The sequence below is a fragment of the Dipodomys spectabilis genome, unplaced genomic scaffold, assembly GCF_019054845.1.
Source record: "Dipodomys spectabilis isolate Male_0828 unplaced genomic scaffold, ASM1905484v1 ptg000179l, whole genome shotgun sequence".
In the NCBI taxonomy this organism is placed as follows: Eukaryota; Metazoa; Chordata; class Mammalia; order Rodentia; family Heteromyidae; genus Dipodomys; species Dipodomys spectabilis.
Window position 1 is genome coordinate 5,987,289 of NW_024870856.1, and position 16,626 is coordinate 6,003,914.

Sequence of the window (16,626 nt, forward strand, 5' to 3'; positions counted from 1 at the left end):
AAAGAAATGTATTCACTGCCTTACTTACATAACTGCAACCAGTCTGTACATCACCTTTACCATAAAATTAAAAAAAATAGTCTGCCTTATTACCCTCATCTAAAAAGCAGTCAGTAGAGTCTTTAAAACTTTTTTATGGAGTCTGGCGTTTATAGTGATCGGAATCTCCATAAACTTACAATATGTCTGGATAGGTCCCCAACGGAAACTGTTGAGTGTGTTCTAACAGCGCAGTAGCCCATTGAATGAAGCACTGCTGAACAACGCATGTTAAATTTGAGAGGCCCCTGGGTTTTCTTTGGCTGTCTTCCTTAGGAAAACCTGGTTATGACTCTTACGACAGTCCACGCTCCCAATGCCTTTCATGCCAGCGCCACATAGCAAAGAACTGCAAACTGCTTGCTGTTGAGCCCTGTGCTGAGCATTGTGGTTTTAAGGACACAGACAGTCCACACATGAGTGAAGGTTCAGTCACAATATTGTTGGTCTATGCGACAAGTTTTAATGGAAAAAGGTTACATTTGCATATTCCCCAGATCCATTAACATTTCTGAAGGGAAACCCAATAAGAAACCAGAGTTATGAGTTCAGCTTGCTTGGGAAATTCCACGTGTTTCTTAGTTCTCATTGTTCTCTTCTCCATCAAGTTAGGATCTGACATTTCTAGCAGGCCTATACTGTGTGCCAGCCATATCTGTTATTGCGAGCCACCGTTACCTCAGTGTGCATCCACTCAGCAAACGCCTCTGTGCCAGCCAATGTCAGGCAGGAGTGATCAGGTCCAGCAAGGCACTAGAGGCCATCTTGGTCTCTGTCCTAAGACAGTGGAATCCACTGAGGCTTTGAGCAGGGGTGCGGTTCCTCTTGGAACCGTGTGGGGAAAGCAGTAAGGTGAGAGAGCCTGGGGATCAGTCATTGGAGTGAAGATGAGGTTGTAGGTCTGTGAAGGCAGAAGTGGGGATGGAGGGGGCAGGGCTTTGCAGAGGAAAAGGTAACTGGAAACAGCCACTCTCTTGACTGGTCATTGCGATGCTTGGCTGACATCTGGACTCAGGATCCTTTGGAATGTCCATCTGTCGTATATGAGTTTGGTGTCTATGTGTGATCATACATATGTACAAAGGGTCCTTAAACTCTTGTTCAAAAGATGCTCTCGGTCTTCGCCCTATGTCATTACCTGACTGGTCAATAACTCTCTATCTGGTCAATAAAATAGTCAGAAGTGAATTCTGTCCTAATTGCGTTCCAGAAACATAAGCTTACCCACATTTCTCATAGCCATTCAGTGTCATTGTGTGGAACCTTCAAGTTTAATTTATAAATACCTATTGATTATGATTTACTTTGATGAAAGAAAAGAATTCTAGAAGTTGCTACTCTGAGAAGAACTATACTACCTCTGTGTTGCTGAGGTTTGAAATCATGTAACCAAAGGAAATTAAGTTACAAAGAAGACCTGCTTGTTACTTTTTTATTGCTTAATTGGTTCCTACTGAAATTACATAGGCAAGAAGGATTCCGTATCAGCAGTCACTTAGCTATGTTTCGAGCAAGTGTGTTATTGCGCTATACGTCTTTTGGAAAAATGTATATGTGATAGTCTAAGGTGGCAGGCATGTAAATTTATTAAATGCTTTCTGCACATGAAGTCGAATGCTTTATCTTTCCAATAAAAACTAAGCCACTTCAAGAGCCATCCTATTTCCTATCGTCCTCGACTGCTGTTGCAAAGCACAAAGATGTTGCAGGATTTTTTTGACAGCCACACCGGATGTGATAAAGGGAAGATAAAGAGAACAGGTTAGAATCTACGAGGAAACTTTTAACCTTTGACTGGGCCTTGTCCACCCAATTCTTCATGGCTCCTCTGCCCACCTGACAGTATTGACCTGCAACAGTAGGATCTATGCTTTGGCGTAATTTCACAAGGAGTAGGAGTGGTTTCTGAGAAGCCATTTCGTTTCTCCCCTAGCCTATCTTTCAGATAAATAGCACCCTTTGTGGCTAGTGGGGTCAGGTTTTTATCTGTGGCCTCAGAAGCTGCTTTTTTTATTTCTCTGTTAAAAATTGGATCCTTGTTACAAGAATAGAACTGAAAGTTGGTCCTGTTGAGCTAGGGGATTGCATTGAAGTGTTTTCGTGAACATAATGCTATGAACAAACTATTGTTTCAATTAGAGTTAAATTTTTATGCCATATTTATTAATATGTATGTTCTTTACAGTAGCTCAGGTAGAAAAGTGAGATACAGAAGAAGGTACCTTATATAAAGTTTGTTCACAGTATATGAACAAGCCTGCTCGTTCAATAAATATTTTCCTTTTAGAAAGAAAGGTATCTTACTGCTTTGCTTTTATCCCCAGAGAATCATTGAGGAAATCTATTTATTCTTTTGTGGTTTTATTCACTCGTCTTTTAAAAAATATGTTCTTTATTATTTACTTATTTATTTATTGCAATGTTAGGTTTGGTCTGTGTTGGTTTTTAAATTAGTATTATCTTACCTTTACATAAGTTTTATTTTAAAAAAGTATTATCTTGAAGTAGTTGTACGAAGTCACCATTTAACAAAGCAGTTTATGAACATAATGCATCTTGATCTATGTCAGCAGAGCGTATGGAATTAACAGTAACAATAACAACAACAATAATAATAATACCAACATCACAGGCTCTTGTAACACTTTGGATTGTTCCAATCTAGTTTCATTTTTCCTATTTGAAAATTAGTCTAAATGGTACATATTAGTCTGTCAGTTTAAATAATATACTAGAAAAACATGGCTTCTTAATTGTCCATTTAAGCCTGAATGAAAAGTGTACGTATCATTAAAAAGTCATATGTCAGTTGTTTGTCATAAGCTTCAGAAGCATGGAATTTTGATGCACTTATATATAATCTGCATAATCAGTAAATGTGAATGTATGTGTGTATGCCCTTAAAAACGATATGTGAAAGGAGAGCTTTTCAACATCCTCTTAAATGGGCCCATGCTTGAAAATACTGGGACCTTTTCTTTATAAAGTGTTGCATGTGCTTGATGAATGACTTGCCAGCTGCTGGCAGTCTGCTACAGTTTACTTACTTGTTTATTTATTTGTTTGTTTATTCCTCATGTGCTTTTCTTTTCCTTTTTGTTCAGAGAATTTGGATGGAGAGACCCGGAACTGCCCGAAGTGATCCAGATGTTGCAACATCAGTTTCCGTCTGTCCAGTCCAACGCTGCAGCCTATCTACAGCACCTCTGTTTTGGAGACAACAAAATTAAAGCTGAGGTAAGTGTTACTCAGATTACAAATGAATGGTGTTGGTTTATAACCACTTGGAGGGTTGTTGCTATTTTTAGAGGAGTGTTGAAAAGCAAAAGATTTAGGGAAACTTAAATCACAGTGTTAACACTTAGTTCTGTATTGGAGACTGAAGCACAGTACATTTATCTCATTAATCATCATGCCTGCACATGCACCCTTCCAAGACCAGAGATGTGTTCCAGGATCAGTGCCTTGCTGTCATTTGTCTTCCTCTACCCTATTTCACTCCTGCTCCTAAATATTAAAAACAATGAAAAGCATCAGTTGTTATCTTCTCCGGTTTTGGTCAGTGTTTATGAGGGCTTATCTTTTCTTGGAGAACTCACTGCTAAGATGGGAATATTAGACAGTTACTAGCTTTGCCTTTGAACAAAGCCTAGTGAGTAATTTACAAAAGTGGTTGTGGATATGATGTGCATATGTGTGATCCATTCATATGACCATTATTTATGTTCGTCGCATAAAGAAATTTTAACATGTTCTGCTATTGGAAAAGTACCTAATGCACTGTGATGTCTGATATGGCTGGCAAATCACTGTGGTCAGTAAAGCTAGCTCAGGGTTTATTCATGTAAGGGCCGAGCATTCGCATGCAAGCAGCAGAGTTATCACATTTTTAAAGAAGATTTTATAAACTCTGACAAGTCATCTCCATAGCATATGGCTATTTTGAGGATAAGTCTAAATTAAGAGTAGAAAGAAGAGATTGAGAGCTCTAATTGCAATTTATTATAGCTTTTGCTTGCTTGCATTGGGCTGAGTTTAGCCTAGCAACTTTTCATCTTTTCTGTTTAAAAAAAAAAAAAAAGATGGCCGGGCGCCAGTGGCTCACGCCTGTAATCCTAGCTACTCAGGAGGCTGAGATCTGAGGATCATGGTTCAAAGTCAGCCAGGGCAAGGAAAGTCTGTGAGACTCCTATCTCCAATAAAACACTAGAAAACCAGAAGTGGCACTGTGGCTCAAGCAGTAGAGCACTCGCTTTGAGCTGAAGAGCTGAGGGACAGAGCCCAAGCCCAGAGTTCAAGCCCCACGACCGACCAAAAAAGAAAAAAAGAGATGTATTTCATACACTGGAACTACAAAGATTTTCCTTTCTACCTGTTCTCAGAAAAGTCATATTTCTTTGTGGAAAAAATAGAGATCCGTGGTTTTCAGCCAGGCATGCTTTTTGTCCCTAAGTCACATTTGAGGCATGAGAATGTTTTGGTTTGTCGCAATCAGAGGGACTTATGGTGAGGGCACTGGTATCTAGCAAATAGAAGTCAGGAGTGTTGCCCATAATATGGACAGGGCAACCCTAAAACCTGGAACTATTCATCTTCAAATGCCAATAGTGCTGAATTTGGATAAAGAAAAACATCAGCCAGTGAGAGTAAATTTCAGATGTTCAGACAGACAGACAGATACAGACAGACAGATAGATAGACTATAGACATATCTATAGAGATGATAGACATATCTGTCTATCTATAGATGCATCTATCTATAAACAGATTGTTAAAATGAGCTAAAAAGACATGGAATGACAGTAAGTGACTTATTTCCTAAATGGAAGCCATCATACAATTTCTTCATTTTTAAAGGAAATCAAATGACCATGTAAAATAGAGAACTGACTCCTGATGCAGGTGTCTTTGCCAATATATAATGTCTTAATGGCAAATTTGAGAGTTTCTCCAAGGACCATGACAGCATTTCATTCCACTCTTGGTGTAAGCTGACTTTAGTCCCCTCAGCCCCCAAAGTGAAATATGATCCCCCCCAAACGTGGTGTGGTATTGGAGTGGCTGGCATATGTCACCCTCCTGGAGGGTGGAAGAGGCAGGGGCAAACACGGCTAAGCCTGCGGGAAGGACTGGAGTCGCTCCCAGGCAGCCCAAAAATCACTCCACGGGGAATTCTAGCTTAGGATTTTGTGAGGTAGCAGGTTCTCATCTACACACTGAGCTTCGGACAGGTGACTGACTCAGAGGAGGAGAAGAAAGAGCAGAAGGAGGTGACACCCATTCAATGGTCAGAAACCAGGTATCAGAGAAATGGAACCTGGCTTTATTTTGGAGAGACACGTAGTTAGGCTGTACAGGCAGCACAGCCAGAGGAAGTCTGAAAGCACTTGTCTAACTAGCTGTACCTGTGCTCCATACTCCAGCCTTCAGGCCATTCACCAGGCTGGCTAAGAGCTTGCGGCGTGGTACCAATCACTGTTCTCTGTTCTCTGTTCTCTGCTGGACAGACACTGCACAGGAAATGGACGGTGGTGATCACCACATGCACTATGCAGCCAGGCCACTTCCGGTGCTGCACCCCAGCCTGTGTTCTGGACCTAGCCTGTTGTCTGTCAGAGCCTCTGTTCTTATCTTTAAAACAGATATGCTGATAGAGTCCCTACAGCTAATGCACGCAGACTGTGTAATGGTAGAATATCGACTCATTGACAGTCTTTCTAGACAGAAACTCAGTTGAGACACTTAAGTTACTGTTTCATGAATAGACAGATGCGTCACTGTGTATGCATACATGTGTGTCATGTGCCTGTATGTCCGTGTGAGAGGGAGAGCTTGTTTTAGTTCATTTTGCTTTGCTTTGGTGTGGATGCTCTCCAGGTTGTCTGTATTGCCTTTTACTGTTTGAAGGGTCCTCAGACAGCTGGTCCTTGAGCAATCGATGGTTTCTATTATCTGTAGCACTCCCCCGTCACCCTCCAGCGGTACCCCACGACGGACATCCCTGGGGCCTGAAGGCAGAAGTGGTATAGGACTCAAGGTGTGCCTGACACAGAGCTAAGAACAGGGGATTGAGGTCAGGTTAGCCATGTGGACACAGGAAGGGCAAAAGCTACAATAAAGCCCAGAATCAAGAGTGCAGAGATGGCTTTGCTGTGCCCACTGAAGTCACACATGCTTGTAAGTGCACACACACTTACAATAAGGATTCTGCACAAACCTGCTTGGTTCTTTCCTCCTACCTCAGAGCACAAACTATTAGGAATTGGTCCTCCCTTTGTGATGGATGGCTGCCTGTCATGTTTTCATACACAGGTATTGATTTTTGTAATTACCTGTTGTCCAAATACTAATCTTGCAGGTGCTAGCTTTTCCAAATTTACTCAGTCCCTAGTCTTTCTATTGCTTTTTATTGAATTGATTTAGCCCTTCAGTCTACATTTCATTATTGGTATTGACTTTGCTCACACAATGGACAGCCCTTTGTGCAAATGGCAGAATTAAATCTTGTATATGCAGAGAGCTATAAATCATGCCTCTTGCAATCCTTATTACGGTGCTTGGTATAGTTTTCATATAAGAAAGCCAAGAAATTCAGTGTTGTTCAAACCAGTGGTGGATCATAATGGTACAAAGTCAAGAATTCATTTCCGTGAATCAACAGGGAAAAGCCCTCTCCTTAACATTTCCCGCCAATCTAATGCACTTGGGTTTGAGGAATTTGCTGACACCCTCCCTCCAAGTGAGGTGAACTTGAGAGACTCAGGAAGCCTGCTGGACCACCTCCAGGGACTAAGGTGCGTTGATCATTATGCTGAATGTCCAGGACAGGACATTTACTTATATGGTACCTAAAAATTGGAAGAGATAACAGTGGAACACACAAGTGTTCAGAGCCTGACCAAGATGAGAGCAGAAGAAAATAGCTGAAATTAAAGAGAGGACAGGAAGCAGAAAAGATATATACACAGAGAGAGCCTAATTTATGGCCACAAACACACTGAGTTTATGGGGCTTATTTGCATGAGCTAATGAGTATCTAGAGATATGTAAGTGGGTCATGGTTTAATGGGCAGAAGCATGAACAACGAAGACAGATGTTGGTAAATTTGAATGATGCCTGCCATCTATGCTGTCTACTAACTTGTGCAATGTTTTTGTAAATTGAGTTGTCGTTGGAGGAATGGGAAAACTTTCTCACAAGTGTGAACTGCAGACATGTTTTAAGCCTCCAAATTGATAGCTAGTAAGTGTTTTTCATAAATCTTCATTCTTTCTGGGAAGTCCTTCTCAGTTAAGAATGCTAAGAATGTCTCATTGATTTAGGGATAGGATAAATGCCTTTCTTGGGCTGTGAGATTTCAGGTTATTAATGCTGTTCATGACTGCATTTCTCCCCATGTCTTCTTTACACACTCCCTAGAGTAGGCAATAGAACTGCACTCACATCCCCACAATAGGAACATGTATGGGCATTAGTACTGCATGCTGGCTTGACAGACATGTGTCTCCTAGAGATACAAATGAAATTCTTTGTTTTCGAGTGACAAAATTTTTACATTTTGGGGGGGGGTCTGTTCGTGGTGCCTGAACTCTGGGCCTGGGCACTGTCCCTCAGCTCTTCAGCTCAAGGCTAGCGCTCTACCATTTGAGCCACAGCGCCACTTCTGGCTTTTTTCTTTTTGCTTATGTGGTGCTGAGGAATCGAACCCAGGGCCTCAGGCATGCAAGGCAAGCGCTCTACCACTGAGCCACCTTCCCAGCCCCAAAATTTTTACATTTTTAAATTATAAAACAGAATTATTCTATTAGTCATTAATAGATCAGTTCAATATACAACGAGCTTGAACCTCAGGATCTGAACACTGCCCCTGAGCTTTTTTAGCTTAAGGCTAGCACTTGATCACTTGAGTCATAGTTCCACTTCTGGCTTTTTGGTGGTTTACTGGAGATGAGACTCTCACTGACTTTCCTACACAGGCTGGCTTCACACCACGATCCTCAGATCTCAACCTCTTGAGGAGCTAGGAAAGATGGTTTCATTTTAAGTGTAGGCCTATTCACTTAAATAATATCCTTTGACAATATTACAACATTGCCTGAAGGAAGGACTGACTCCTTGTCATTTTCGTGTCATAAATGGCAAGTGACCATCCAGGATGAAGATTTACTTTAGGGTTTTGACCTGATTTCTTCTTGTTATTTGAAAATTTCACTTTATTATCAAATATGGACCTGAAATAGCTGAAGCTGTTATATAGTAAACTTCTGCTCTAGAAAGCCAACCCCCATTGGATTTTCCTACCTCCAACAAACCTCTTCACAATCCTACCACCTTCTAGAGAATGAGAGAAACAATATCTTCAGTTCTAATGGGAATAAGGAGAGGTTATTGGTGGCTTGGTCTATGTTAGTAGGGGATCTGAGCGTTACTAATGTACAGATCCAACTTTTAAGACATCTACAACTTACTGGACAGACAGACAAAAGATAAAAAATACACACCCTGAAAGCACAGGGAAAGCTGCCTGCTTCCCACAGTGCTCACCACACTGAGTTTGTAAAGTCAGAAGTTCTCAGAAAACACACAACCTTTTTACAATGGATGAAGTAGGACATAGGTTTAAAGTATCTGTCCTTTTTTATTTTCTATTTATGTGTGTCAGTGCGTGTGTCCTATTTGGTTTATTTTTTTTTCCTTTTTTGACACAAAAATCTCAAAATACCTCAGCCTGTGGAGTGTTGGAAATACATTTGTATGCCACCAGGTCTGGCTATGGTTGCGTATTTGTGTGTGTGTGTGTGTGTGTGTGTGTGTGTGTGTGTGTGTGTGTGCGTGCGTGTGCGTGTGTGTGCGTGTGTCCATAAAGTATTAATATATTTTCATCATTTCTAGCAGAAGATTTCCAAATTGGCATCATCTTTAATAAGAAATAGAAATCGATTTCTATGCCTAAAATATGCATATTTTCCCCTCACCCATAATTTTGGTTTTATTCATACCCATTTAGAATATTTTATATATTAAAAAATTGAGACTTGTTCCCATCTACTACACTTAAAGTGCTTCATAATTTTCTATTTTACTCTAGATTCTTTCCACCTCATATAGTTTGAGAGAAGCTGCTATCCATCTTCTCAGCTGATTGCCTCTGAATGATGTCCTCTCTTCCTTCCCTGTAGATTGTATCACATATTTTTTAAGGAGCCTCTACTTAGCTGCTGTATTAGTAGACAGTGTGCCTTAGCAAGGACTCTGAAGCCAGGCTACCTGCATTTGAATCCTGGCTGCTGTCCTGTTGTCTGGCTCTGGGGTCTTGAGAGAATTGCATTCTGTCCCCAAGACTCAGGCCCTTAGAGGAGAAGCATCATGTCCCCATGGACAGCGCGTGGAATCTGCTGTGCTGAGCAAGTGGTTAAGGGACACGCGTGACTGTTGGTCCCTGTTGCAAATATTAATTGGGGAAATCTCTTTCGAATAGGTAGGTTATCAAACCAGAGCACTTGGAGGTATTCTACTTTACTTATTTGCTTGCCACTTGAGATCTGTTGGTGTCAGCTCAGAGAGGCTGAAAGAAAGGCAGTGACGTTAACAAACAGAGCTACAAGTCCTGTTTCCAAGGAGATCTGTGATCTTGCTTAAAGGCAATCACACCGGGAGGGAGAAGGAAGCGGCATTGAGGGCAAGGGCAGGAGGCATCAGTTCTGTGGAGAGGTTGAAGCTGCCCAGAGACCACAGCGTTAGGGATAGAGTGGGTGGTCTCCAGCAAGCACCATGACAGCCAGAGCTAACTCAGAATAAATGAACAGCTCATCTATTTCTTTTCTCTTCCTGAATGCTTGGTCCTTCACACATGAGGGAAGATGGAGGAGGCAAAAGAGAGTTATGAGGCCAATGCTTCAGGCAGAAAGGACCGTGAGTCACCTTCAGTGGAAGAGATAATGGGTAGGCAGTATTGCTGATGGGCTGGGGCAGAATTACAGTAAAGAGGGCCAATGTGGCTCCAGTCACGTATAAATCAGCATGGAGGGATGTCAGAATCACTGTCTTCTCCAAGACAGAGAAAGCAGCAGAGACAGAGGCACCGCACATGCTTTTAGGGTGGTGGTTTTTACATCAAGTGTATACTGATGGACAGCCATCCCTCAGTACACATTCTTCTGTGTTAACCTGTTATTTCTGCAGTATCCATGTTCATGCATTCATCCTAAATACCTGATTTTTTTTTCCTCTTACGCTTTGGCCCTTTCCACAACCCTAACGTTATTGTTCCTTTCTGTCCTATTGTTTTTTCCACACTGGCAGTATTTAATTATGAGCATATGTTCTATTTCCCCTAGAAACATGTAGAAAAATGTGTGGCCGTAGGATCCCATTAGGGGGCTGAAAGAGAAGTCATGAGCTGGAAAAGCATGTGTGGGAGAGAAGCCCAGGGACACAGCCTGAGGGTGAGGGGCACAGCTTCACATTCGAGAAGAAGTGTCCATCCCAGGAGGGGTGTCCGGAGTCCCCGCCTCTTCAAGTACAGGGAGAGATTTTTCCTTGAGTAAAAGGAAACCCATTTGTTTAGCTAGGTAGACATAGTTTTCTCAATATTGGTTAGTTCATTGAATTTAAGACCATAGGACTCAAAGGTTATTGACGGCAGCAGGAAGATATGCTTACGTCTTCAGTTGATTCTACTGTTTTAGATTCTCATGAACTAACTATATGATAAGAATATCTACCATGTAAACAATCACTGTTGATATTCATGGATATTCATTTTATGTTGCTCTCTTTTTTTAAAAAAAATTTATTGGGGGCTGGGGGTTTAGCTCAGCGGAAGAGCACCCACTTAGCAAGCACAAGGCCCTGAGTTTGGTCCTGAGCCCTGGGGGGGGGGGGGGCGGAGATTATTGTCAAGGTGATGTACAGAGGGGAAACAGTTACATAAGTAGGGTAGTGATTACATTTCTTGTCTAATTTGTTACCCCTTCCCTCATTTTCTCCTTCCCCTCCCTTCCATCCGTCCCCTCAAGTTGTACAGATCATTTCCAACATATTCTCCTGTGAGCATCGCTGTTGCATAGGGTCCCCCTTTGTCCTTTGTCTCATCATTGTTGTTCCCTTTCCCTTCCCTAGTTCAAGTAAATATACATACATATAAAACCCATGGTACCAAAGTCGAACACAGTGACAACAAGGGATAACCCATAAGGGGAAAAACACAAAAGAAAAAAGAAATCACATAGTATATTGAGAACAACAACAATGAAGGAAAAACCTCATATCCATCTTGGAGTTCATTTTGCTTAGCATCATCTTATATGATCATATGTACATAGCTGTTGGGTTATTCTGCTCATCTGATAAGATTATCCAAGATGTATACTAACTATTACAAATAGTAATATGATTTTTTCCAAGTCTTTCAATTTCCTAACAAATGGAGCAATGTCATTCTTTATGATGGAGACATAAAATTCCATACACACACACACACACACACCCCACACACAAACACACACACACACATACACACACACACACACACACCATACACAAACACAATATATATCAATCACATTTTCTTGATCCATTCATCTACTGAGGGGCATCTGGGTTGCTTCCATGATTCTCCTTATACCTCTGAATTTCTGGTCCTCTGCTCCTTCGATTTTCTTAGTCCACTGATCCCTAGTGGTTTGTTGTTGAGCTAGACTCTACCTGTACTCATTTTGACTGGGTTAAAGTGGCCCATTGAGTTATCCTTTTGGTACAGATTAATTCAAACCTCATGATAGATTGGATCACTGGTTACAACTGTATATAATCCCCATTGCCTGCCCCCACATCAAAGAAAAGCAAAGAAAGATAGGTGAATACTTAGCCATGATTTTGAACCTCTAAAATTGCTGCAAACACATGGCCCAGGGTTGGATTTTGTCTTAAAACTGTGCTCTGGGGTGTTACTGGACCTACTTACATATCAAAAAAAGGACATATAGAATGAAAAATATTTATCTTCAATTGTGAACCTCCAAAGTCTGTGCAACTACAGGGCTCTGGATTGGTGTTTGTCTTAAAATTGTGTTCTAGTGTAGAATTGGGGGGGGGGGACTTTCAATCCCCCAAAAGAGAAGTAGAGTGAAAATACTTATCTTTGATTGTGAACCTCCTAAGACAACCACAGGGCTCTGGGTTGGTGATTGTCTTAAAATTATGCTCTGGTGTGGAAGTGGATACACTTTCATTTCCAAAAAAGGCGAGAAACAGTGAAATCACTTATCTTTGATTGTGAACCTCCAAAGTCTGTGCAGCTATGGAGCTCTGGGTTGGTGCCTGCCTTAAAATTGTTACTTTCTTTACTTTTATTACCTTTTTTTTTTTTTTGTCGGTCGTGGGGCTTGAACTCTGGGCCTGGGCACTGTCCCTCAGCTCTTCAGCTCAAGGCGAGCGCTCTACCACTTGAGCTACAGCGCCACTTCTGGTTTTCTGGTGGTTTATTGGAGATAGGAGTCTCACGGTCTCTCCTGCCCGGGCTGGCTTTGAACCGCGATCCTCAAATCTCAGCCTCCTGAGTAGCTAGGATTACAGGCGTGAGCCACCAGCGCCCGGCTACTTTTATTCCCTTTAAGTGGCTATCCAAAGGAGCTGCCATTTCACAAAGCAGTTTATGAATACAGTGCATCTTGATCAACGCCACTATTTCAACCTTCCATCCATCTTGTACTCTTCTTAGTTTTGTAGAATGCCCATCGGATTCTTGACTGCCTTTTCTCCTCTCTCTTCTCCTCTTCCCTCTTTCATTCTAAATTCAAAGATTCCGACTTCCTCAACCTGGCAAACTGCCCCTCTCTGCCTTGTACATCTCTTTTCTTTTTCTTTAATTTTAGAAAAGCATTTTTATTACTTTTAGGTAGTCGTACAAAGGATTTTCCATTCAACAAAGCAGTTTATGAATACAGTGCATCTTGATCATTGTTACTTCTTCCTGAAATGGATGTAAGTCTTGACCACCTAGGGCAAGGTATATAAATGACCTGTCTAAATGTCAGTTCATTCACATGTGCATCCCTAGTGGTGATGTAGAGATTTCTCACCATGCTTTGTTTCCTTGGTACATTTTAGAAGACATCTTATTCCTTACTGTAGAAAAGACGTGGGCCCGAAAACCTACCTTGTCTGTCAGGAACATAGTCCAACTTTAAACACAAGGGTAACATTTCAGTGAACATTTCAATCATTTCTTTTCTTCAGTATTTAGAAGAAGTAGCAGGAACAAATCAACCCAGCTCCACCTAGAAACACTTCTTATTTTTATTACTGTTCACTACCCAACCTTAGCTCTTGTTTCCAAGTGAGCAGTCTCAGAATCATTGAACAAAGGAAGGAGCATCTTGAAAGTCTGTTATCTTTCTTTATTTTTCTACCTTCCAGAGCTTTGCCAGATTTTCCTGGTGCACAGAGCTAGAGAGCACATTTTGTGAAAACACTGATGGCAGCAGTGTAAGAGGGCTGTGTCTCGTGGACATCGCGCGTAGATTACAATGTATGCTTCTGTGTGTCTGCTCACTTGTTAGGTCAGCGTCTGTTGTCACGAATCCATTCTAAACAATTGTCTCCATCTAGCTTTCACTTGAGCCTGTGGCCATGCTTCCAATCCCACCAATGTTATTATTCACTTGAATTGTAAATCCAAAGACTAGATGTCAACCTAGTAGCCTTGTAGATCGGCTCTGCATGAGCCATCTTGGAAATATTGATCAATTCTGAAGCCAGATATCACAGAGGCAAAGAGCTACCCTGAGTTGCCTGAGATTCTCAATTGACCTATTTTAAGTACAGGCAAATTTCTGGATTAACCTTATTAGTTGTTGAATATCAGATTCTGACTGGAAGAAATGTGTCTTGGTACCCAAAGTATCCCACAAATGTTTTGTCATATCATCTCTTCTAATAGGTACACCTGCCTCATCAATCTAAATGTTTTCAAATATTTCAAGAAAAGCTATAGTTGGTCATTATACTATGACTCTTCAGATAGGGATCTTTGTGCATTTCTTCACCAAACCCTGAATATAAGCAAAGGAAAATAAAATCTAATTCCTAAGAGCTCTTCAAAATTCAAAGTTCTTCAGCACTTATGATTCTTTTTATTTTTATTTGTTTATTATTTGGTTGACAAGTTCACTGAATTGTTGACATGTTGACATGTTCAGCTGACATGTTGACCTTCATAGGGCCTGAACTCTGGGCCTGGGTGCTGTCCCTCAGCTCTTCAGCTCAAGGCTAGTGCTCTACCACTTGAGCCACAGAGCCACTTCTGGCTTTTTCTGCTCATGTGGTGCTGAGGAATCGAACCCAGGGCTTTATGCATGCAAAACAAGCACTCTATACTGAGCCACCTTCCCAGTCCAATCCTCTTTAATTAATTTGTATCTTACATGACAAGTAAAACATCAACTTTTGTTATTTGTATTAAATTACATATGTTGGATGTGTTCTGTGTTTTCTATGGTTCTGTACAGGCTATCTCCAATTTCTGGGCCTGAAAATAATTGAGATGTATTTTCTTTGTTAATAGTCATATAAAAGAAAAGATTCCCAGTGCAAGATTCTTCTGAATTCTAGCAGCATATGACCAATAGCATAACGTCTACTTGTCTTCCATGGGGATAGTCAAACGGTTTGCACAGGAACCCTGGGAACCCAACCCCAGCATGCTTCTTCTTGAAGGCGTATGTCCTCAAGACTTATTTATGGGCTTTGCAGCGAGAGCAGGGATCATTGCTTTCTATGAACCCCAGGAGACAGGCAATCCATTGTCTAAGGAAGGGGCTTGAGAGCAGTGGAGACTGATGAAAAGGAACAAGAGTTCAGTGGAAGTACCATAAAGAGGTATGTTGGTGATCTTTGAGACTCTATGTCAACTCAATAAAGAAAAGGAGGAATGAATGCCAGCTCCTATTTGCATTACCCTTAAGTACTAAAGGAACATCTCTGATACAGTGAAGAGTCCAATGTACTTGACAGGCTAGGCTGGGAAAAAGCAGGTGGAATAATGGTACTACTCAATGGTGGCTTGCTCCTAGATTCCAGGCTATCAGTAAAGTATTAGTATATCTACTAATACTACTACTATATCTTGAGGGACACAGACTATAATTATCCTTTATTCTCCAATGAATGGGGACCACGGAATGTTTTGGGTTTTTTGTGGAATAAGAATTACTAACTTCCAGGAAGTAACTATGTAGCCTGATACTTTTATCTGCGACCTAAGTCTGTGTTCCTCTGTTTGGGGAACGGTCGGGTATGTGAGGCTTAGTTAGTCTGCCTTTAACTCTTTCGTTATTTTTAAAGAGTGGCAGCAGTGCTCAACAAAGCCAATTTATATTGATCTGTGATCATGCCTAAATCGAGTGGAGATAGATAGATAGATAGATAGATGATAGATAGATAGATAGATAGATAGATAGATAGATAGATAGATAGATAGATAGATAGATAGATAGATAGATGGAGAGACAGATAGAAACAGAGACAGAGAGACCCAGAGACCCAGAGACAGAGACAGAGACTAAAGCAACAGTTAATATGGCAATTGCATAGTACCCTGTAAGCAGACCCTCATTATTTCTGAATGTGAAAATTATCCATAAGATGTCCAAGGGGAAACTAAGACCTTTTTTGCCTTATACTTTAGACTGGTTTAAATCTTGTAGCCATTAGCAAATGAAGAGTTCAGTCATTGATAAAGAAGCTAAGCCAAAAATGGGACGGGACAGCCCAGGACAGATTAGGGAAGAGTTTGTATGATCATTAATTTTTTTAAAAAAAAGAAGAAATAGTAATGTGCTTTCTCAGAGGACACTGACTATGGTTTTCATTAGTTTTCTATTGTGCTGGAATGAATGACCAACACCAGTGACTTTGTATGGCACCCATTTATTTATCTCATAGATTCTCATTAGAAGTCAGTTCACTGGCTGCAGTCATGGGATCTTCAGAGCCGTTCCTCCTGGAGGCTCTGGAGAGCTTGTTCTCTGGCCTGTCCAGGGTGGATGTTATTCCTGACTCATCCTTGATGTCCTTCATCTTGAGAGTTCATCCTCAAAACTCAGCTCCACTACAGATGTCTCCTCTCTGAATTCTTCCCTAGGCAGACTCGTGTGACGACACTGGACCCAGCTAGATCATCCAGAATCATGTTCCCATCTCATAGTTGCTTAGCTTACTCTCTGCAGAAAAATCTCCTATGCTATACAAGGGTCTGTGTTCACAGGTTTCAGAATTAGGACATGAACATCTTTAGGGGAAGAGAATTACCACAAGTCCTTGTTGGCTGATAAGGAAAGCTAAAGATACTTTGGAAGAAATTAAAATTGATTTCTCTCCCTCAACAAAGTTCTAGAACATTTGAATGAACTGATGCTGGAGTTTGCTGATTCAAAAAGGACGAAACACAGTGATCTTGGAGACCTATTTTAATTCCGTTTATGTAATGTTGGAAGGAGCAGACAGAGGTTGAAGAAAATGGACTGTAAACAGGTAGAGCTGTGCAGCTAGGGGACCCCAGTGCTCACAAGGTGGAGTTGCTCCTT

At 41.1% G+C, this 16,626-nt stretch overlaps 1 protein-coding gene across 1 annotated transcript in view; it reads left to right on the plus strand.

Annotated features, from left to right (window-relative positions):
- Ctnnd2 (catenin delta 2) overlaps positions 1 to 16,626 on the plus strand; it is a 788,751-nt gene that overhangs the window by 557,119 nt on the left and 215,006 nt on the right. Inside the window, exon 10 of the mRNA XM_042695245.1 lies at positions 3,144 to 3,276. Within this exon, the coding sequence (XP_042551179.1) occupies positions 3,144 to 3,276 (133 nt within the window). The remainder of the gene's footprint in view (positions 1 to 3,143; positions 3,277 to 16,626) is intronic.